Source organism: Astatotilapia calliptera, chromosome 18, assembly GCF_964374335.1.
Source record: "Astatotilapia calliptera chromosome 18, fAstCal68.1, whole genome shotgun sequence".
Lineage (NCBI taxonomy): Eukaryota > Metazoa > Chordata > Actinopteri > Cichliformes > Cichlidae > Astatotilapia > Astatotilapia calliptera.
This window is the reverse complement of record NC_137439.1, coordinates 8,962,193-8,984,646: the sequence shown is the minus strand read 5'-3', so window position 1 is coordinate 8,984,646 and position 22,454 is coordinate 8,962,193. Positions and strand designations below refer to the sequence as shown.

The 22,454-nt window shown below is 42.2% G+C and overlaps 1 protein-coding gene across 3 annotated transcripts in view; it reads left to right on the top strand.

Annotated features, from left to right (window-relative positions):
- The first annotated feature begins 437 nt into the window (after positions 1 to 437).
- The window catches only part of LOC113011241 (zinc finger E-box-binding homeobox 1-like), a 75,302-nt gene continuing 53,285 nt past the window's right edge, over positions 438 to 22,454 (top strand). The window contains exon 1 of one of the 3 annotated variants that reach the window (XM_026150686.2): positions 438 to 581. In XM_026150686.2, coding sequence (XP_026006471.2) covers positions 524 to 581 — 58 coding nt within the window. In that variant the 5' untranslated portion in view covers positions 438 to 523. Of the gene's footprint in view, positions 582 to 979; positions 1,275 to 1,845; positions 2,127 to 22,454 lie in introns of those variants that run through there. The other 2 variants (XM_080293274.1, XM_026150687.2) reach the window with 2 other exon arrangements.

The following is a 22,454-nucleotide window of genomic DNA, read 5'->3' as shown; positions in this document are numbered from 1 at the left end:
GTGTGAAAACTGAAACCCAGCTGACTTCTTAATTAATCAATTAGTTCATGGCTTTGACTTGTATGTTTCCCAGTGTTCCTCCAGCACTTCTTATCAGTGACTTATTGACACCCCCCTTAGTTCTTCTGTGTCGCCACGTTTCTACTTTTCCACCTGCAGAGAAACACCTTACTGCTACACTTTTCAATCTCCCACTCAGCAGTCAGGTGGGTGGCACAGCCAGCGTGCGAGCAGGACCCACTCTGACACAGCAGCAGTGTTAGCAGCAGCAGCAGCTGAGCTCCCAGCTCGCCCATGTGCGGCCAGTAGGAGGGGCCATGTGCTGAGGTGTTTGAGAAGGTGATGCCGTAAAAGCGGGCAGTCTGTCGCAAACCAGGTGTTTCTGCGAGGAAGAAGGTGATGTCGTAAAGTGGATGGGAGGGGTGAGGAAGAGAGGAGGTGGGGGGAGGCGGGAGAGACAGGAGGAGGAGGAGGGAGGGAGGTGACTTGCGAGCCGCTGCGTTTCAGACTCAGCGAGAGGATCATGGCGGATGGCCCCAGGTGTAAGCGCAGAAAACAGGCGAACCCGAGGAGGAGCAGCGGTAAGTCCAAACTCTGCCGTAACCGCTGCTGGTCGAGGCAGGCGGGCTGTCGATGAGCTGTCCACCTCTTCTGGGGACTTTTGGAAGTTAGTTGGAGCACATTTCAGGGAGTTTTGGTCCGTATTAGTGCGTTCATATCCCAGTGTGGTGGTGTACCGTTATACCTGGCTGGCTTCTCTCTCTCCGCCTAGCGGTGCATGGGGCAAACCCGACTGAGTGAACCGTTATCTGCCTGCTAGAATAACCCGAGGAGCGCTTTTAGACTTGTTTGCATTTTCCACTTTGCTCTTTGTTTTTTCCACTTTTCTTTTTTTTTTGGTCAGTTTTGTAACGACGGCAGCACTTGGCGGCAGGTTGCGGGGCTTTCGCATAACAACGTGGCCCGCTGAGCGCAGCTTGTAGTTGAGAGTGTGAGCTTTTAGGGCGAGGTTGTTGCGGTGTTAGTTAGTTTCATGCTAACTTGCTGCTTGCTCGGCCCCCCTGACGGAGCTGGTGGTCGCTCTCTGTTGAAGATAACTTTACTTTATGGGTGTTGTTTTGATGGCCGGATGGTGGATCACGCTGTTGTGGTGGACTTATTTATTTATTTATTTTTGTGCTGCTCCGGTGATGGCAAAGACATGGGATGTTTATTTCAAGTCCACTTTACCCCTCCCTGCTCCAACTGCAAGTACACATGCTGTCTTACTTAAGGTAAGCGTGTATATTGTATTGTTTACTCTGCAGAAGTAGGTAGGTTTCGCGAGTTTATTTTCACGCGTGCATGCATTTAGTCTCCGTTTGAACCAGCGTACCTTTATTCATTTAGCATTTTCTCCTTATTCGGCGTGCTTTTTCTCGATTCCCTCGCAGATTGCTTCAATTACACGTTTTCGACTTTTTCTTCTTTTACTGGTAAATTCGGGTTTGTTTACATGCCACAATACTGGAAATATATATTGTTTTTGCTGCTTTTTATGTATTAAAAGGAAATAATACGTAATTACCGGTTAGCTGCTTAGTGGTGTTTATACAGGATCGCTGGGATTTATCTCACATATCTCATTATGAAAACGATCTCATTCTTTTTACGAAGTAAAGAAAGTGTAAATAGAGTTTGGCTCCAAAGGACTGTCTAAATTTAACGTTATTACACCCACCTACATCCGGACTCCCTCATTGGCCAGTTCCTTACCTGTACTCTCCCCCTCTTTCGTTGCATCCACCAATAAAAAAAGTAAACCCATAAATATATATATTTTTGGGTACCGTTATGAGGCATGGTGTGTCTGTGAGCCGAGGGGCTGGAAAGCACCTTTTTCCCCCTCCTGCTGACGACACGACGGTGACTCTGCGCGTCTACACGGGAGCCATCATCATCATCACCATCATCATCATCATGTTTACCTGAACGCGGATAACGGGGCTGACCAATGGCCTATAAATAAACACAAATAACACCTGCGGCTCTCGACCGTTCACGGAACAGGATCTGCTCGCCGTTTCCTAAAAGCTCTGCGTGTCGTGAGGAGCCAGAAAAACCGCTCCAAATGTCAACTTGTGCAGGTAGACGTGATTATTTAAATATTTATTTCTGGTACTTCTCACCGTGTGCACCATGCCAGCTTCGAATGGTTGCTCGTCTCCCCTTTTTTTAAACAACCCCTCTTTATTCTGGCGGTGTTTATGGCATCGACACGTTTTTCTGACCCACTTGAACATGATTTATCCCCCTTTTATGTATTTTTTGTGGGACCGGTTGCCTCGTTTGTTCGAGTGCACCCCCACAGCTCTCCGTGTGTGTGTCTGCTCTGGAAAATGAGCGGGGCATAAGGTGGCTATTCTTCCCCTATTCCTCACCATGTGCGATAACAGTGTTGATTATGTGGCTCACCGTCAAACCTCCCGTGTCCATCCATTGTGCTGATAGTTCGTTATACAATTTCCCGAGCAGTGTGCGGAAGGGAATGGCGGTCAGTACCATTACTGCAGTGAAGGCGGGGTTGCTGCTTTTTTTCTGGACCGGAGACAGCCAGGTACGCAAGGTGATGCAACACCTATAAAGGTGTATTTTCACCGATTTTCTCGTGGCGATCTCGGCGTTTAAGCCACGGTTTCTTGATGGGAATGCTTCTTAGCTCCTCATTTCTGTACATCCTCTAAAATTTGAGGTGAAACGAGCCTGTAACGGGAAAGGAGCGCATCCCGGTCCGTGTAATGGGGCGCACAATCAAGATGGCAAAAGGTGTTGTGATTCAGTGCGCAGCGCTTTCATGTGCTGCAGGTGAAACTCATCCGCCTTCTGCCTTTCGGTTCGTTTCCACCCTTCCTCTTTACACGTGTGTGTTTTCTTTTTCGTTTCCTGTTACCTTTTGATCCAGGTGGCACACACGATGTTTGTCCTCAGCTACCTCTTCGATTTTTAAAAGAGCTGATGTACCAAATATTAGCCTGTGCTAATGTACCATGACCTCCAACCAGTCGTCGTCACCGTGATGTGGCAACCAGCTGCTGATTTAATCAACTAAAGTCCCTGAAAAGCTTCTTTCTTTGTCACGTTAAAATGCTCACCTTACCTGATACTCATATAAATGGACCCTTTATAATTAAATAAAGCTGGATTACTTCCTCATCCTTGGTCTTGCAGGTGAATACTCAGGTTGCTTAGGTAATTTTAGCTAGATTTCACCTTTTAGATTTTACTCATTAAGGAGGATGACATCTTAATTAGGTATATGCTGATTCATTTTGTGATTAAATGCTTGTATATTTTCCCTATAAATTATCACATATTTACCAAAGATGCTTGTTATAATTTCACTAATCCCCAGATAACATTTTCAAGTTGCTGACTTTGTAGAATTGCAGTGGTTTATGTTTTTTTTTTATGTTGTGTACATATCAGAAATATATGTGGCCTTCTACAGTTATTGCATCAGGTAAGAATGAAAACAGAAGCACGTTGTTGATCGGTCAAATATGTATGTACAGGTTTTTGAGGAAGCAAGGAGATGATACACCTGTCAGATTCTGTCTGTTATGAATGTCCATTAGATGTCACTTACATCATCAGCTGTATTTATTTGATCGATTGGGTTCTGATTGCTTTATTAAGTCCCGGTCTACTTTATGTTTGGGAAGACAAGTAGATTTTTAGCATCCGTGCAACTGCTTTGTTATCACTTAGTCTGATTCTAGTGCAGAATCAGAGTAGGACAGAGCATTGTGTGTGACTCAGGTGTACCAAAGCTCCACTGCCACAAGTTTGATGTCTCTGTTTTGCAATAAACTGCCAGAAAAGCTGTAAGCTGTAAGTTTGTGTGTGTTTCTGACACATTAAACAATTTGCTACAGCTTTCCAATCCCATCACTAGCTTGTTAATTTTTTTTTAAACGCTGTAGATCAGCAAATGCTTAAAAATAATAACAATCTGTCAATTTTTGGTAAAGCACACGGTCTCTATACTACTGCAGCCCTATTGCTGTGCTCCACAAACAGTAGAGAGAGAACCTAGATTAAGCTTAAAAAGCAAAAGCAGTCATTTCAGATGCTGGAAATAGAGGCTGTTTACTTTTTTATTAATAATATTACCTAATCAACTAAAAGAATATGAGAATGGTTCTTCAATTAATCTTCTGTCAGTAGAACAATCAGGTAATTGTTTATAGCTCTGCTCCTAACAACTCACATTTGCCTGAGTCCAGTCTGCCTTGTTCCCTTTAATTAAGTTTTTATAATGAATCATAGCACATTTTACAGTTACACGTTAGAAGAATGACTGAAATCACTGATAGCTGTATTGTACATTATTAGCCTAATATCTGCTTTGTTTATGTTCTAAGGGCCCATTTATGACTTCATTTGTCTTCCTCTTGCTCAAAATCTCCAGTTTGATTTTTTGCATTTCTTTACTTTGGACAATTAGGTTTTACTGAACCAGAGCACTTAACAAAAACATTAGCAGATCGTTATCAGATGGAGCAGGTAATCTGTCACTGATAGAAGTCAAGTTGGCGATGATAGCGATCTGCTTCCAGACCTTGTAATTTAAGCTAATCATTGACTGTGGTCTTTGCTGCAGTGCCTCCTCTGGAGCTAGTTAGGAACCAAAAGATAAAAAAAACTACATAATTTGATTTGTCTTTGACTCATATTATTTATGTATGAGCAGCACAGAATGTCAGGTTTAACATCTTCACGTCTGGTTTTTGTCATTTTCTGGAGTTGTGCCTTTATCCATTAATAACAAGCCACATGGCAGTTTTCTTGAAAGAGCACTGGGTCTCATTTCCACTTGTCTCTGTGCTGTGATATTGTGCCACCCAACTTCAAATAGCATTGTTCTCGCCTATCTAAACAAACTAAACCCAACCTGTCTGGTTTTAATGATAGCTGGCAGAGAGCTTGCCTTCCTCTGGCTCTCAACATAAATGATTTTCCTGTGAACATGTCGATGCAAAAGCCAAGCAAAGACCTCCAGTAACCCTCATTTTTTTCCAAGATGAAGTTAATCTGTACATTTAGTGCACATAAAACAAATATACTATTTTTGAAGTATATAATACAGATGTCTGGCAGGAAAAAGAGCTCAAGCTAAAGTGTGAAGTTGTTTTTGCCATGCTAACTGTCTGCAGTACAACTGTAAATGGCAGGTGTGTGCCCTCCATGTGCCCTGCCTGTTGCTGCCGCTGCTTTGGTCACGGCTTCATCATCCAGCGCCTTTAAAGTGCTGCACTCTCAGCTGGGCTGTAATCTAACACTGCAATTTAGGGACTACAGGAATGCAGCCTGGTGTTAACATACCTTGACAGGATAAACACAGCGGCCTACTCCCAGGCTTGGATACTCATACTGTACGTAAAAGCGAGCCAGGACTCTGCCGTCACCACCGTCTGTACTCTGGAAGTGAGAGTTGTTCTCGGAGTGATTGCTGATGGGGTTGTTTTTGTTTAGGTTGCCATTTTGATTTCAGCTGTACCTCTATAATTGATGTTGTGCTAATGCAAATATTCTTATTCATAATCAATATTTAACTGGCAGATGTGCATTTGGAGAAATGACATGCAGCATTGCCAGTAGAATCAATGCTGCTGCAGTGACAGACAGCTTTCAGTGACTCTTCTCAGTGACTGCTCTTTAATATCAGGTCAACAAAACAGACATTTCTTGGTGTGAATCAGTGAATGCTGGGCCTCTTTGATCAGGCTGCTGTTGTTTGATGTGTGGATGAATGGCATTTTCCTTCTCCCTCGTATTTATGAGCACTCCTCTCTAGTTGCCGTATTGCACTGTTAATGTCTTGCATGTTGTACCACCAAGCTTCGCCTGATTGTGAAAGGACCATAGCTGCTATTTAATTGAGCTTATTATCTGAAATCACTGCTTGATATTTCACTGTGCAGGACTGTATTTTTGGTGCAAAGCAACACAGAAAAGCTGCACACATACTTTCGTTACGGGAAGATGGGTTGCATATAAAAGTGGCAGCCTGTTTAATAGGTCTCTTTTATCTTTATGTCTGAACTATATTCTTGAGGTCACCCTCAGGTGCTCCAGTTGCAGCTGTCTTTCACACAGTCCCACAGAGTCATGTGAGGCCTCAGAGGTAATGCTGAACATTTATTTGCAAGCTAACACTGGCTGTTACACTCATTAGATTAGCTGGGTATCAAATGATTGACGTTATAATGGCTTATAATTGCATTTAGCAAATGGAATTACACAAAATCCAAGTTGTTTCTGTAATGCAACCCTGTATTTTTATCTGGACATGCTCTAGCCAATGCAGTTGTTGCATGTAAGGCTATTATTTTTAATATTACTTGAGTGTTATGTGAACACTTACTCGCACAGCCGCCTCTGCTGTTTGTGAGGGAGATGAGCGCTTCAGAGGGAAGTGGTCTGACTGGTATTAGAAGTGGTTGTGGTCAACATTAGCTGTTAATTGATCTATGGCCAGTGATCATTGAAGTTACTTTCTCCTTGTGCTAAAAAGCCTGAAGCTGTGTGTGTGTGTGTGTGTGTGTGTGTTTCCTTTGCACAAATGGGGCTATGGAATGACAAAGCACTACAGGATGTCTTTAGCCGCTCAGCTTTAGCCCCTCCCTATCGCTTTTTATGGTTCAGAGGGGGAGGTGCATCAGGGCTAACTGATGCTGCTGCTGTGACTAATTGAGCTCTGTGTGTGTGTGCATTGTGTATTGTGGGGATGTTAGCATCAAGGTGGGAAGCTGCTACTTTCCTCCAGGCTTTGCATGACAACACAGACTTGCTTGTTTGGATTTACATGCATTAACAAAGTGCCTGTGAGGGAACATCAGCGGTTCCCGCTGAATGCTGTTGCTTCAATTAGATGACGTGTGCTGATAAAGGCACCTTGACAGATCAGGCACGGAAAGTGAAGGCAGCCGACTCATTGTGGCCTAATCGAGGCGTGTGCATTAGATTTGAATGGCTGTTTAAGCTTTTAAGCTTTCTGAATTGTACAGTGTTTCTGTAGTGCTAGCTTTAAATCAGATAAAAGAGTCAGACAGTTCATTAGGTTGAAGTTTGTATGGTGTATCTGTTGGTAACAAATGTAAACATCAAAGTTAAATGTGAATACGTCGATGAGTTTATCACAGTCAGCAGGAGGAAACACAAATCACATCATGAAGGACGTCGGGACTAAAAGCTGCCAAATCATGTGGGGTTACCATCTTTGGTGAACCTTTCTGAACAAGAGAGCTGCTGAACGTAGCTCTTTCTATGAATTGGTAAATATAAAACAATCAAACAACAACAAAAACGGTAACACAGTCAGGTATTTGATAGCTATACTGTCAGTTTTCTTCATTTCAAGTCACTGTTACATTTATTGCTTTGGTTGTATTCATGTTTTATGCACATTAAAAAGCTGATCAGATACTATATTTGAACGAATGGCCCAAACAGGGAGTATTGGAAAGCTGATAGTTTTTAATGCTGTCTATCCGTGATCAGGTTAATAAAACACGAGTCCTTTTTGATAGATATCCAGCAGTGACTCATGTGCTCCACTTAGATTTGTAAAGTCAACACAGAAATCTGTTGAAGTAGTGCACCACGACCTTATCGAAAAGCAGAGCAGCTTCTCCACCTTTCAGCGGACGTTATTACCTCATCCTCTACATTTGTGTGTGACCAACATAAGAAACATTTTCTTTTGTAGCAGCTTCTTTTGATGCGTCGCATTCATGTTGCCTTACTGTACATGTGTGAAGGCTCTGAGGTAAACCCAATATAGCAGCAACAATCACAATCAACTTATTAGCTGTGCTGGCTTGACAGATGACTAAAAACATGACCCAGCCCAGCCGTGCCTGTTGTCATGCAGGTGTGAGCGCTTTGCCCCTGCAGCTCGTGAACACTCAACGTGAGACTTATTTTTAGTCAAGGTGAAAAGGAAATGGTGCGGCGCCCTCTGATTTAACATGAAACTGAGAGCAACTAATTGTGTCATTCAGGCTGCAAAGAGCAGAGTTGTCTAAATAAAGATTTAAAAAAAAAAAGATGCAGGCAAATTCTGTGTCCTTCACGGCGAGGTCAGAGGTCAGTGGAGCAGCCCTCAAGCTGTGTTATAGCAGAAGGTACAGTACAAGATGCCGTATGCTGAGAGAAACTGTGCAGCGGTGACCAGAATGAGGATGCTCAGAGTTTCGGTGTTAATTTCTTTCTGTTCTGCATGAAGATTACAAGGAAGTAGTCAAATAAAAGGCTGTGAAAACTAAACTGTGCCTGTTTACTAATGTCATTTTAAAAGAGCTCGCTTTAAAATGTGATGACGTCTTTGTCCATTAAAACATGTTGTTTTGTAGGTGTCCATCATCATCACCACTGCGTTTCTGCATTAGCACTAAATAATACCTTTGTTCTGTTAGTTGCTACTGTAAAAGCTGCATTTACTTTAGCAGATTCTATATTTCTTTCAGTCATCCTGTGCTTCATGCTGCTGAAAAAAAGCAAGACTGTAGTCATTATTCTTCCCAGAAAACAAAATGTTTTGAGAGGCACCAGAAAGCTCATTTTCTGCCGTGTCATATTAAAATAAGATTATCGTTAGGCCAAATCCTTCTGACTTTACAGCGCCGTTAAAAATCGATGTTTTGAATACAAAGTTTGCTCTCTGCCACCTACGCTCTAAACAAAGCCAAATGTGGAACCAGAACTGAAAATTACCTCCAGCGCCACCAGTGCATAAAATCTCGGAGGAACTGCCAAACGTCTTACAGGTGGTCTAACCCGTTTTCACAATTAACACGCTTTGCTGTTGCCTTTTTTTGTTCCCTTTCTGCCACCTGAATATTCATGCATTCGAGAGGTTCCCCTAGCAGCTAAGGGTGGGAGGGAGGCCGATCTGCTGCTGCTGACCACCGCCTTAAAATAATGCATACGTGTTCATTTATAAGAGCGCTTTAATGCACTCAGATATTGAATGCATTAACTCTTTTGTGAGATTTTGTGGGTTATGTTTGTGTGTGTGTGTGTGTGTGTGTGTGCGCGTGCAGGCAAGTGTGTTCAAAAAGAAAGAGTCCCATTCAAAGTCCTGGGAGAGGGGGAGCACTCGTTTCGCACTCAGCCGGTGGGAAACTCCTCTCCTTCTTTGGCGGTGGTACAATTTGCATACCCTGCCATCCTCCATTCTCTTTTCTTCTTCTGCCGGCGGAAAAGGAGAACAGAGGAAATCAGTGAACGCCGCCTCCAGGCAAAGTGCCGATCCGAGGGCGAGGGCGCCGTACAGTAGAGATTAAGCTGATTTGTAATTTTTGCGTGTGCTGGTCACTGAAGTGGAGTGCCACCTGCCTGTGATAGGCTATACTCGCTTTGATTTACTGTTTAAAATTGGGACACTTCTCAAAGGTAAACCAAAAAGCGACAGGTGTGGGGAGGCTGGTGCAAAAAATGCACGCAGAGCTGAGAGCAGAGTAAAAGTGGAAATGAATAAACTAAAGTGCAGTAATGTGCACAGCAGTGGAATCATTAAAAGAATAAAACCTTAGTTCACTTCTGATCTCCACATTTGACACAATACAGAACTAAAGAGTTTTTCTTCTCTTACTACCACTGAGTCATAGCAGCAAGCTGAGCTGTAGTGACTGTTTGAGTAATGAGCTGGTCAGCTGACTAAACATTAGACATACACCAATGAATCAGGTTTTGTAATGCCAGATTTGCATTATGTATCTCTGCTCCAGAAGTGGAAAAAATATATATTCTGCGAAATAAACTACTTTAAATTTTTTAGTGCTGTCTGACAGTAACCTTTCAGACACCATATTCTTTAGTTCTTGCATCTGAAATGTGCTTCCCTTTGTGTTTCTTTGCTTATTTGAGAGCAAATGTGAGTATTTTTTTACTTTCTGTCTGACGTCACTGTGATTAATTCCATTTCTGTTTTCATTCTTCATAGTAAGCCACTTCCATCCAAACCAAAAAAAGAAAACAATATGAAAAAAAATAACTGTAGGAGTAGGAGGGCGACGTCCTGGCAGTGCTTCTGGTCTCAGGAGACATAAATCAAGAGCAGTGGACAGGTGGGTTAGGAATGGCCCGACTCATTAAAGACACTCCTGAGACTCAGAGGAGTGTCCCAGCAGTCCTGCTGTGCTGCTGCTGGGACTGGAAGAAAGATTGGAGAAGAGATTGGAGGCAAAGCTGAGCGATTTATTCTCACCTTTCACACTGCTGCTTGAACACTTGCTGTGTTGACTCATAATTTTGAGTCTTCTTGTAGAAATGGGTGTTTTTAGGTTTATTGATATAACACATGTCTGCTCGATCAACAGAAAGTTAATTGGAAACTAAAAGACTCATGTTTGTTTTCTTTTTGTAACAAAAATGCATTTGACAGTTTAGACTTCTCAAATCCAGAATGAAAATGTCTCTTTTTGTGTCTTTTGATCTGTTGTTGGGACAAAAGAAGTTGCTTGCAGGACACATCTTTCATTGGTTCTGTTGCCTGTAGTTTTTGTGGTTAAGCTACTCTTTATTGTGGGGTTCACTCCCTTCCTTCACTTGCCACATAGGAGGCATAGAAGCTGAATAAGTTAGGAGAGAACAGAGGATTTGATTAGAGACGTGGATTGTGAACTCTGTCTCTCATCTGTTCTGTATCCCGTGGGCTTGATTTGCTGTCCGTGGAGCCAGCAGGATGATGTATGAAGCTTGTGAAAGCGAACACCAGAAGGTGGAACGCACCTCGCTTGCACACATGATCTGAAAGTCTATTCAAATCTATTAGACTGTCATTGTAGATTGAGATTAGTTTGTTGATGCAGGAGAACATTAAGCGCCGTTCTTTTTAAATTATGCAAGCAAATTCACAGTCGAGAGAAAGAGAGAGCTGGAGTGGCTGAAAGAAAGGGAGTGTTGTTATTGAATTACAGGTGATGGCTGCTAATTGGGCCCTCCAGAGATTGTGTGTGTGTGTATGTGTGAGGCTCTAGGGATGGAGGGTTGATGAAGCTGTTAGGGTAAAGTGCGGGGCCCCTGTGTGCTCCCTGAATGCTGTGCTTTAGAGTCTGTCCCGTCCCTGCGGAGGAGTGCTAATGGAGGCCACACAGCCCTCATGAATTACTCCCAGACTGGAAGGATGAAGGGCCGATGGAGCCGGAGGTGACGCTGCCGTAATTGAGGTGGCTTGCTGCGTGAGAAGATCGCACGGGTTTTGATGGGCTGTAGGCAAGAAGCAACACGTTTGTACTGAAGCTGTGACAATAACCACATTAGCACTCCACAGTGGTTCTTGGCAGGGTGTCAGCACTATCTGAAAGTCATACTCTGCAAGCATTTTATTTGAATATGTGTTTTTGCTGCTGTTATTGAATCACGCCGTGATAGCGACTCAGCCTATAGCGACTCTGTGACAGTTTTGCACAGATTTGGATTCTATTCCTGGCAGTAGCAGTGTTTGTGTCTTAATCTCCAAGTGCTTTGTGACAAATATAATTGAGGAATTTAATGAACTTCCTCTCGTCACACAGGCACACTGTAATTCCACAGTCTTGGACCGCAGCTGCTATTTTTTTGTGCTACTTTGAAGCCTTGGGGAGCTTGGTGTGGTATCACGTGAAGCAGCTTGCCACCTCCAGACGTTTCTGGTAAGAGCGACCCTTCCCTGGCTCGTCAGAGCAAAAGAAGAACTGTCATCACCAGGTGTAGTCCAAAACTGGAATTCATCTGGAGGAGGAGACTAAGTTATATCGAAGATCAAAATAAAAGCAAGGGGATTTTCCACTAGCATACCAATTGTGGTAGTCATCGTTTTAACGGACTGATGAAAAAACAAAAAATTTAAAAAAATGCAAAAATGACTCATCGAATGGTTGATAAATGTGCAAAATATTTCCTGGTTCGACCTTGTGGAGTAGAAGTGAGTAAAAATACTTTCAAATATATATATTTAGGGTTTAGGATTGAAGGTTGTCACCAAAGACACTTTTTAACATTAAGGGGCTTTTTTGATCAGCTTAAGCAGTAGTAACTCTCTCCAGATGCAATCAGTTAAATTCAATTTATTTATATAGCGCTAAATCACAACAACATTGGTGTAAAGGCGCATTATATTGTAAGGTAAGGATCCTAATTTTGCAGTGATTGGACCCTTCAGGAGCAGAAATGAGCGCTACAGGAATGAACAGAGAATAAACATGGACAAGAAAAAAAAGCCATGAATATCTTCGTGCAGCATCCATACTTGATGAGGACATTTGGCGATAGTAGTTTTTAATCAAACGGTGCTTAAAGTGTGATTTTGTGTCCCTCATTTGTGTCCCAGGCAGTCGCAGCTGAAATGTTTTGTATTTCATATCCTAGTAGATGTAGAGCTGAAACAATTTGTTCATCAGTTGGTTAACATGGAGCATATTCAGCTGCTCAGCTGTAAGGCTTTTCTTTGTTTCACAGGATATTCATTTTTGACATTTTATTGATCAAATTGATTCAGAAATTCAATTCAAAAGCAGCAGCTGTTGTCTAGTTTCATGGTTGAATATTAATTCATAAAAAACTACAGGTCATTGGAGTAAAAATCGTCTCCTTCCTGTTTTTACTGCTTTTATTCTTTGCTGGATTTATGGTTATTTCCCGTTCGCTTTGTTTTTTTTGGTGAGCATTCAGGATATATAGGACACAGTCTTCTCCGGTGCCGCTGAGAACGCCGCTGTGCTTATGCACTTATATTTCTGTTGATCAAAGCAGTTTTGGTGTCAGTGTTGCTGTTGCAGCGTGATTGCTGAGGTGTCAGCTGTTGAGTTGACAAGAGGTGGAGAGTGGAGCAGCGACAGCGCAGGCTTTCTCATCTTTTTGTTTGCGTGTTTGTGTTGCTGTCTCTCCGTGGGATTTTGGCTTGCTTTGCGTTCACATAAGAAGACACGTTTGAGAAGGCCACCTTCATTGGCTTTAGAGTCTATATGTACACTGCACTCTGTGTGCAAACATTAGAAAATAGCTTTGAAGATGGAAGCTAGCCATAAACATACACGTAGGTGTGATTTTGTGGGGTGTTTGCTTATAAAAATGTGTCACTGTAGCAGGACCTCTGTGTCCTCCCAGTGTTTCCTCTCTAATTTTGCTGCAGTATATATTGGGCTCATTGCATAAAACTGTAGTGAGCCTAGGATTATTTTTGCAGAGGTGTCTCTTCTTAATGCTGGGAAGATGTAACCTTTACACCTGTTGATCATGTGTAATTTTCAGTGTGCGCTGTGAAGTATAAATATCAGATGTCAAACCACAAAAGCATTCAGAATAGGTTGCAGTTTATACGAACACTATTAATGTCTATCGAAAGCAACAGTTTTAGGTGGAAAATGAGGCGATATTTAGTTTTTGGATCAAGTTTGTAGACTATGTAAAACATTTCTTTTTTTTGCATTAAAAGTATACGATTTTAAAATTAATCTTAAAAATAGGCCATATTGCTTCAGATTAGCTGGTTTGGGTCCATGTATATGTACACCGTGTTTACTAATTCAAGCATTGTGACATTAGTCCAGTGAATGAGGTGGGAGGACTTATATTGTCAAGCAGCTGTGTGGGAAAGCAGTGCACCATTACAGGAATACTTGCCCCTGTAAAGCCTGAACTATGAATTAATTACCAGAAAATTCACATTTTTTGAAACTACAGTGTTTATTGAACCTTCTGAATAAAAAAAAAAGAAATATAATATCAATTTACATATGTGAGTTTTAACTTGTATCAACTTTTGCTACATCTGGCATCTGGCGATTTTAAAAGTAAGCAGTTTTACATTGCTTTAATCCATTAAATATTCCTATTGAAGTATCAGTAACAATCTTTCTTACTCTGGCAAAGATATTCTTGAAAAGTCACTTGTGGGTCACTGACTGACAGCAGCCATTTTGGATGACTCAATAGACCCTCTGCATGAATTACTGATCCCTGGTGGATTATCTGTGCACTGCATGTGTGTGATTGTAGGAATCAGGTTTTTCAGGAAAAAAGAAAATCATGCAGATAAAAAATGTAGAGGTCTCAATAACTGACATGTCAAGGTTGATGCACTTGTTACAGGATTCAAATGTATGTTCCCGTCTTGCTCTAGTAAAACCAGTATGTTGGGATGGCTCCACATCAGACTTTAGGGAGACTCTCCCGCTGTTAAAAGAAGAGAGGTTATTTCCCATTTCCAGCATGAAGAGCAAGTAACACAGCCTCTACCAGCCAGAGGACATCTGATGGTGGTTAACCTCTTTCATTCCAACCCTAACAAAAGTGACAATAGGTAAATAATATACTTTTGCTAACTTGAGAGTTGTTTTGTTTAAGAAAATCATTTTAAAAATTCTCCCAAAGCCTGGCGAGCTGCTGGGCTTGAACAGAAACTGTGCTTTAAATGATGGGTTTCCTCATACAGACTGTTACGGGAATATCAAACTGACAGCAAAATAAGTCGACACTTCTGATACCAGATTAGCTGCTGGCTTTTGGAAACTCAGCCCCTCTAGTCAATGGGTAAAAAGTTTAATTTCCTGCTTTCATCATGTACGAAACTTAAGCACAAGTCTGTCTGAGCTGCAGTTTCCCTTTTTGGGTTAGAGGTACGAGAGATTTGGCACAGGTGCAGCTCAGAGGCTGCAGCTTTCACGTCTTGACTTGATTTCATCAACACGGTTTGTTTTTCCTCTCTAGTCTCATGCAGCAGCCATCTTAATGTGAGCTCAGAGGTGCTTTGAGTTAATCTCACCAACCTTTAGTTAGTCTGCCTTCTCTAATTTGAAGAGGCAGAAAAGCCTTAGGAGAAACCCAAATAGCACTTTTATAGGAAGCCATTATTAGTTTATTCTATTGAGCTCCATTATCTTTACTATGCTTAAATATATTTATATATGTATTTTACTTTTACTCTGACAAAACAACAGTTCAGATGTGTCACCGTGTTCACTGATCAATGTTAAGCCGGTTTTTCAGGCATTAAAGTTTGAGAAAATTATCGGCAGATTAATAAAAATTATTACTTTAAACACTGGTTTCATTTTCGGCTGGATGATGATTTGACTTGAAAAACGCTGCTCTATTGAAAAAGGGAAAACTGTTTATGTCACACTGCTTTCTCTCAGACTGAATCCACGTGAAGACATGTTCTGTTTTTATTTGTGTACATAAAACCCTCAGATTCGTCAAGCAACCGAGCACCGATATGCATCCAAACAACAGCTAAAAACAAGCGGAAACAAGGAAACTGAAGGATTTGCTGCCAGTGAACGTGTATGTGTGCTTTTGTGTGTGCGTGTGTGTGTACCCTTCCCAGCATGGCAGGTGTGCCTAGGCTTCAGCGCCATTACAAGTCTCATAAATACCACCTGACACCGTTACAGCAGGCAGGCTTCGATATAAAACTCTCCTCCTGTGGCGTGCAGCCCTTCAGCACAATTATATTATACCACACTTCAGGGGAAGAAAGCTAGACTCCTGCCCAGTACCTCTTAACAGACCGAGCTGGTCTGAGTAAACATGCTTTCTCTCAAGTAGAGTCTTCGGACTGTTTTTTCCCCTCATTTAAGGCAGAAACCTGTTTCTTTAAAATGGCCTCGTGAATTCATTAGACTTGACTTTTTTTGTTATTTTTAAAACAGGATGCTTCTTGAATTTGCAGTGTCCCCTGCCACACTTTCTTATTTTTAACTCCAACCCTGTCCAAAACACATACTTAACTTTACTGCACACACTTCCAGAAGCACTGTGTGTAAATCCCATTCAGCCGTGCTGAAGATCAACACTGTGCAGGCCTAGGTGTTTGGAATTTTTAAGTCTCTGAATCCATATACTGTTATAGAAATTCAAGTACATTATCAGTCAGAAGGTGTTATAATTATAAATATTTGTCTGGCATTTGCTTTACGCAGCTCCATCTCTGCACTGTTTGTCGCTCTGCTACCTCGCCTGGATGGCATTTCAGTCGAATGGCGTTCTGAATGCGCTTGACATTTTGTTAAACTGCGTTCGGAAGGTCCTGCCTGTCCCTGTGTTTTCCTTCCCCTCCTCCCTGCATTGTGCGACTGGGTAAACAGGCAGGCACTCACGCACACACACACAAACCTCACGTGTGTATCCTCACAGACTACCTATACATCTGGGGAGTTTGCTTTGTACGGCTGCAAGCTGAGGATTATGCCTTTGTCTTTACTGCCTGCCACGCACGGAACAGCTTTGAGTTGTTTATTTTTGATGTTTTCCCTAAACACACCTGTAAAAGAAAAGTAGGGTAGCATCTCATTATGCTCTCCGAACAAAGCAGTATTTTCCACAGGCTATACAGGGAGGATCACTGCTCAGTCCTTCCTGTGTTCAGACATTAGGAGCTGCAAATCGTAGGCGGAACTAAGTTTTAAAGCACCAAATACAACTTATTGATCTGCTTGTGTGTACAATAATAGATCATCTAAGACACTTGAAATGTTCTCAGACAGTGCTGTGAGAATCGAGCCTTTCGAATTTACACTAAACGCACACAATTGGAAACACTTTAATAAAGTACTTCCCATTCCAGCTCCCTCCATCCGAGAGGTTCAGCTGAACTTGAAATCTAACAGTGGAAAGCATATGGGTGTCGTTGCCTTGCTTGATTTTACTAACACTCAAACATGAAGCTGTCCTCAGCAGTGCCAGCTTCTCTGGTGCCTGGGCACAGTCTCATCTCCCAGCTTGACACGCCCCTCGCTGACAGACGTTCAAACAGAGCTAGCTAACCGTCCGGCATCCAGACGGCAGCGGCTGGTCTTCATTTAGTTTGGACAGAACTCCCATGCCAGGCGAGTCTGCTGCCAGATTGCTGCCTGCAGAGCTTGCAATGGCTGCTGCCAACTCCTGACATACAGTAGATGGGCGGTATTGTGCTGGCTGTGCCAAAAATACTCTGGGCTGATTAAGTAATATGATGTAAGATGGTGGGATGGTGTGAAGCAGCCTGCTGGATGTGAAAGATGGAGATATGGTTAGTAGGGAACGGATGATGGAGCTGGAGCTGCGTCCATTCTCCATCTGCGCTTTGATTATGAGATTAGGCTGCCGACTGGATACACCGACCCATTCACCAGGGCTTAATCTGCGAGGAAGGTGGGACTGTGCAATAACACAGATGGACTAGTACAGTAGCTAAAGTGAAAATGCATTGCTAGATGATATTTATATTATATTTTATATTTAAAATGTTCAAATTCAAATCTGTAAGAGTGGTTGCAGTTTGCAAATCAGGGTCTAGCTTTGTTTAATAATCACATTTAAGTAAAGATGAAAACTGCTTTTTTTTGCCAATGTACAGATGTTTAACTACACATTTAATCCCTGAGATATCTCATATAAAAATAATTGGTGCCGTCATCTGTTTGTCTGTCAGAGCAGCTCTGACTGGTGTTTACAGCACCATCTGCAGCATACGTAGAAGAATAGTATCACTGTTGAAGTCGAGTAAACTTTTTCACGGTAGGCTGATAACTAGTTGAACTCAGCTCATTTGCAACAAACCCCTGAATTAGCCAACTGCATGCTGATTAAGACTATCAGTAAATATATCAGGGGAAAAAAAAGATTTGAATTACCCTCCAAATATCCAGTAACAGTTGAACAAAGAACCAGGAACAGTGCACATTAATCAGCAGAACCGTAAAACTGCCCGTGTTAGCCAAATGCCTCATTTTCAACGCTTGTCCCCTGGCCAGATGTTAACCTAGCCATTTTAACAACCTCCTTATGTTACTCTACACTTAAGGAATTGGTACGAAGCTAAACAAACTCATTTCTCATCGAGAAGACTGGTTGCACGCTCATTCCAAAGGAAACATTTTGAGTGATGTTACCTTAACGTTGACCTTCATTTGCCCAGATATCTGAGGGCAGCGGTGTGATCCAAGAATATTTCTGACATGACAGCAATAGCCGTTTGTGCTTCGGCATGCTTACCCTGAAGCTGAGGCCAGTCCCACACAATGACTGTCTCAGTGTTAATCTGGGCGCTTAGTTTAGCGTAGTTTAGCCTAGTGAAGCACAGCACGGATACAGAAATTGCTTGCGGCAATACACCCCTCTACCCTAAAGGCTAGCTCTCACAGAGACACAGCTAAACACACAGATGTCATGTTTGCACATCATAGAGCTCAGATTTTGCTGATGCTAAGCAGCACTTTGTAACCAGCACAGTTCTCCGACCCATTTCCGAAGAAGTTTTGTGCCAGTGAGGGAGAGTGTGTGATTTGAATACTGAGCAGGTGAGAAGGAAAATGTTGGGAGAGCTAGTGGAGAGTACAAGATGACCACAGCAGTGCAGTGGTACCTGCTGGGGCATAAATCAGGCTCACAGATATTATTATGGATAAGATGGAAGTGTTTTTCCTGGTAAAACTCAGTGACCAATGTGAGGCAAGGAAGGACATGAATTATGAAGGCAGGACTTTTCCAAGTGTACAGACTAAAAGCAAGGTGAAGAGAAAAAAGATTTATGACTTAACTGTAAAATAAGATACTGAATATAAATACCTCATGATTCTTTTAGGCACCTGTGGTGAATCACACAGTGGAGGAGAAAATGTTCCTGTGCGTTGCGATATCAGCTGTGCTACAAGCTCGTCAGCCAGTCAAGAATAGGGATGGGTATCGTTTAGGTTTTATCCGATACCGGTGCCAAACCGGTACTTTTGAAACGGTGCCGGAGCTTAAACGGTGCTCGAACCGGTGCTTAAAGAATGGAGAACACAAACTTTGTCCAAAAACCTCTCATGTTTTTATTTTTAGCATTCTCTTTTTTTCTGCAAAATGATAACCAAGTTAGCCTTTTCTGTTGATACAACATACCTCCTTGGGTTGGAACTGGTGCTTAAACAATGGAAAACACAAACTTTGTCCTAAAACCTCTCATGGTTTTTTTTTTCGTTTTTTTTTGTAAAAAGATAACAATGTTAGCCTTTTTTGCAGCTATAGGGCATATATGGTATCACTCTATCAAACAAGAAGACAGCCGCATGTAACTACGGCGGTGTTTGCTAGTTCACCTTACATGCATTAATTTAATAGCGTGGTTAGCCTACTCAACGTAAATTACACACGAGCAAAATTAAGCTACTCACGTTGAAAAGAACGGCTGCTGCTGCCATCATCATCCGTCATCATTTCTGCTACACTGGCAGGGCTAGGGGCCAGGACTCTACTCTTCGGGTTCTTGGAGGATGTTGCTAACTCCGGGTCCGATAACAGGCACCACACCCGCAGTAGATGTGCTCGGTGTGAGGTCTTGCAGCAAGCTATCAAAAACGGTGCATTTCTCGGCTTTTAAAAAAATGCTATGCATCGCTAGGTGTTTCATCAGATTCGAGGTGTTACCTCCTTTGCACAGTATCACCTTAAAGCACTTGTTGCAGGCTGCTGAGTTTGCATCTTTTGCTGTGAAGTACAGCCAGACTTTGACCGCTTCGCCTTGGGCATTTTTAATCTGTAGCTCTGCTCTAAAAGAACGTACGTACCTGGGCCTGCCTACTATCCTTGGAAACGTAAAATGATTGTCTAGAATCCAAAGTGTATGACGTCTCAAGAAAAAAAAGCGCAGAAATAAAGCACCAAAATATGCGCTGCTTTTCGGTCTGGTTACTACCGTTTATGTCAGATCCGGATACCGGTACCCATTCCTAGTCAAGAATAGGTTTGGCAATATAAATATTTGCATTGCAGCATCTCCATGAGAACAGATGCTGGAGTTTTATTGATCAATGGTATGATTAGCTGCATGCTTCAGCAGTAGCTGGTTTGGCTATAGCTATAGGATATCCTTTGTCTTGCACCAGTAATACAATACCAAGGGCCTAAGTTGTCCCTCTATAAATTGGAAATGAACCACAGCATGTCTTACAAAACGGAAGGCATGGATTTAAAAACAGGTCATTTTGCAGGTAACAGAGTCCTCCAGGTGGCACATGTTCAAGAAGCTGTCAACCGCAGTTTTTCCCATTATATTTAATGGTAATTATTACATTATAAATGTTTCTAATGCTGTGGCAGGCAGGGAGAAGAGCGCTATAGGCGATTGAAGACTTAATAGGTGAACCTTAATGACATTTTGAGTGCGATAACCCGCAGCAGTCTTAAAGGAAAGGTCAGTGGAGACAGTATTAACATGTAAAGCAGAAACCAGCAGAAGTCAAGTGTTTTTCCATCCGTTGTGTTTTTACTTTCCAGTAGCCCTTTGTAGCTTTTCCAGACAGCTTCACATGAGGCCATAGATGATGGGCGGCTTGATTGAGAGGATATTAACCTTGCTGCACCTACCAGAGACTGAACAACCCCCCACTCACAGGGTAGAGTGACAGGAAAGATGGAAGCAAAAGAAAGGGGGCTGGGCTTTCTGTTAAAGGGTATAAGGAAGTACTGCACGGACAGTTTGAGGCACAATGAATTGCTCTTCTGGCACATGGAGGTTACAGGTCAGCAGCAGCTGCATAACTGCATCTCAGCTGGAAGAAGAAGAGATTTTCCATCAAGGACACTTAAGCAGGTTGGGTGTTTGAGGGGTTAAACCAGCTGTTTGGGTTTCTCCCAACAACATATCTCCACTCACAGTCCAATTCCTGATGGCTGTGCAAACTGGCAGACATAGTAAAGAGAGAGACGGAGCATGAAGAGAAAGCTGCAGGAGAAAGCTTGTTTCCAAAGAGCTAGTGAAAGTAGGAGCCAGTTGTGTTGTTGTACCAATGCATGTGCATAACAGAGCTTCATGCTTAACAGGCATTATGTACTTTTGTTGCGTTCCACATGCATTATTATCAGCATCAAATTCACATAAATGATTGTACAAAAGTACACTAAAAGAGTCGTTTGTGATCACTGTGGATGCAGACCTGCCTGAAAGTACAAAGATGAATATCTCATGATCAGGGCCAAGGAACAGTAAATGATGCACAAGAATAGAAAAATATTTTAATGTGTGGCTGGCTTTGGATTTTTTTTTCTCTTTTGTTTCGAGCTGGCAGAATTGCTCCACGGGAATTTTTTTTTCCGTTTTCATTCTTCTCCTGAATCCCTGCTGAGTCACACGTAATATTGTTGTTGTGTATTTGAGTTGTTGTAGTTTTCAGTTACAAATCACGTATACTATTATACAAGCTATTGATTGAGTCTTTCTTTAAATTCATTCCAACACACGGACTCATCGAGACCTGCGCAATCAGTATTCTGCTTCTCCCAGCTGCGATGTGATGAACCGCTCTACAAATACTCCTCTTTTTGGAGTCTTTCGTTTCGGTTTTATTGTCATGGAAACGAGGACTGAAATGTGATTAGCTGTCGAAAGTGGCAGAAAAGTTTCACCTGACTTTACTGATATGAGACACGATTCATCACTCTATTGTTCTCAGGGTGAATCCAGAGGTTGAGAGTCAGACACAAAAATTTGAAAAACACCGTGGGGTGAAACTACTGGGTCAAACACTAATGCTGAGCCTCGAATACACAGCGATGACCTAGATTTACTCTCACCAGTATCTGTCACTCCAGCAGAACAACAGAGGCTCCTACGGGATTGCAAAAACAAAGGACAAGTCCAGGGTACCTTCAATTCTTTATGAATGTGTCGTCTGCTACACAGCTGCCGGTTTGTTGTGTGTTTTGCTGATCATAATGCGGCAGCTGTATGGAAGGGAAACTGTTGGATAGGCACATTTCATGAATCTGAGGCTGGAAAATAATAAAGTAGAGGACTTCCTCTTCATATGCACCAGAGGCTGCATTACAGAAAGGTCCTATGACAAGTTAAGGTCATTCAGATACTCAAATCATTTCATTTCAGTGAATAAAGACTTTTATTCACAGTGTTTTGTCTTAACAATAACCTAATGTTAGGAAGAGTATGTTACCTACAATACTGCTGGCCAAAAAACATTAAGAGAAAAGATCTTTATCCTCCGGAACGAAATGAGTGAGTGTGAGACCTCGGGATAGGAATCGTCCAGTGCACTGGAACAGCACGTGTCCAGGCTTATCAATTGCTTTTATCAGTTCTGACATGTTTTTCTGGCACACTGGAAAACATGCAAGCCTCTGTTTTACTGTTTCTGCACTGTGCTCAGACTCAGAGGTAATGAAACAATTAAATCAGTGCCAAAACCTGTGTGGGCCTAATTCTTTACAAACACAAAATTGATCAGGAATCGATTTGGGATTCGATAACGAATCTGGCCCTAGTTCCAAGACAGAATAATTGCTAATGGATTGAAAGAAGCACTACCTACCAGGGGCGTCTGGTTAATGTATATAACCTGTGGCAATGGTGTAGTTCATCAGGTGCTGCGGGAGGTAAATTTCCCCTTTTATGTTTTTAAATCCAGACCTATGTGCTTTATCACGGTAATGAGTGCTACTATGATAAAATCTGT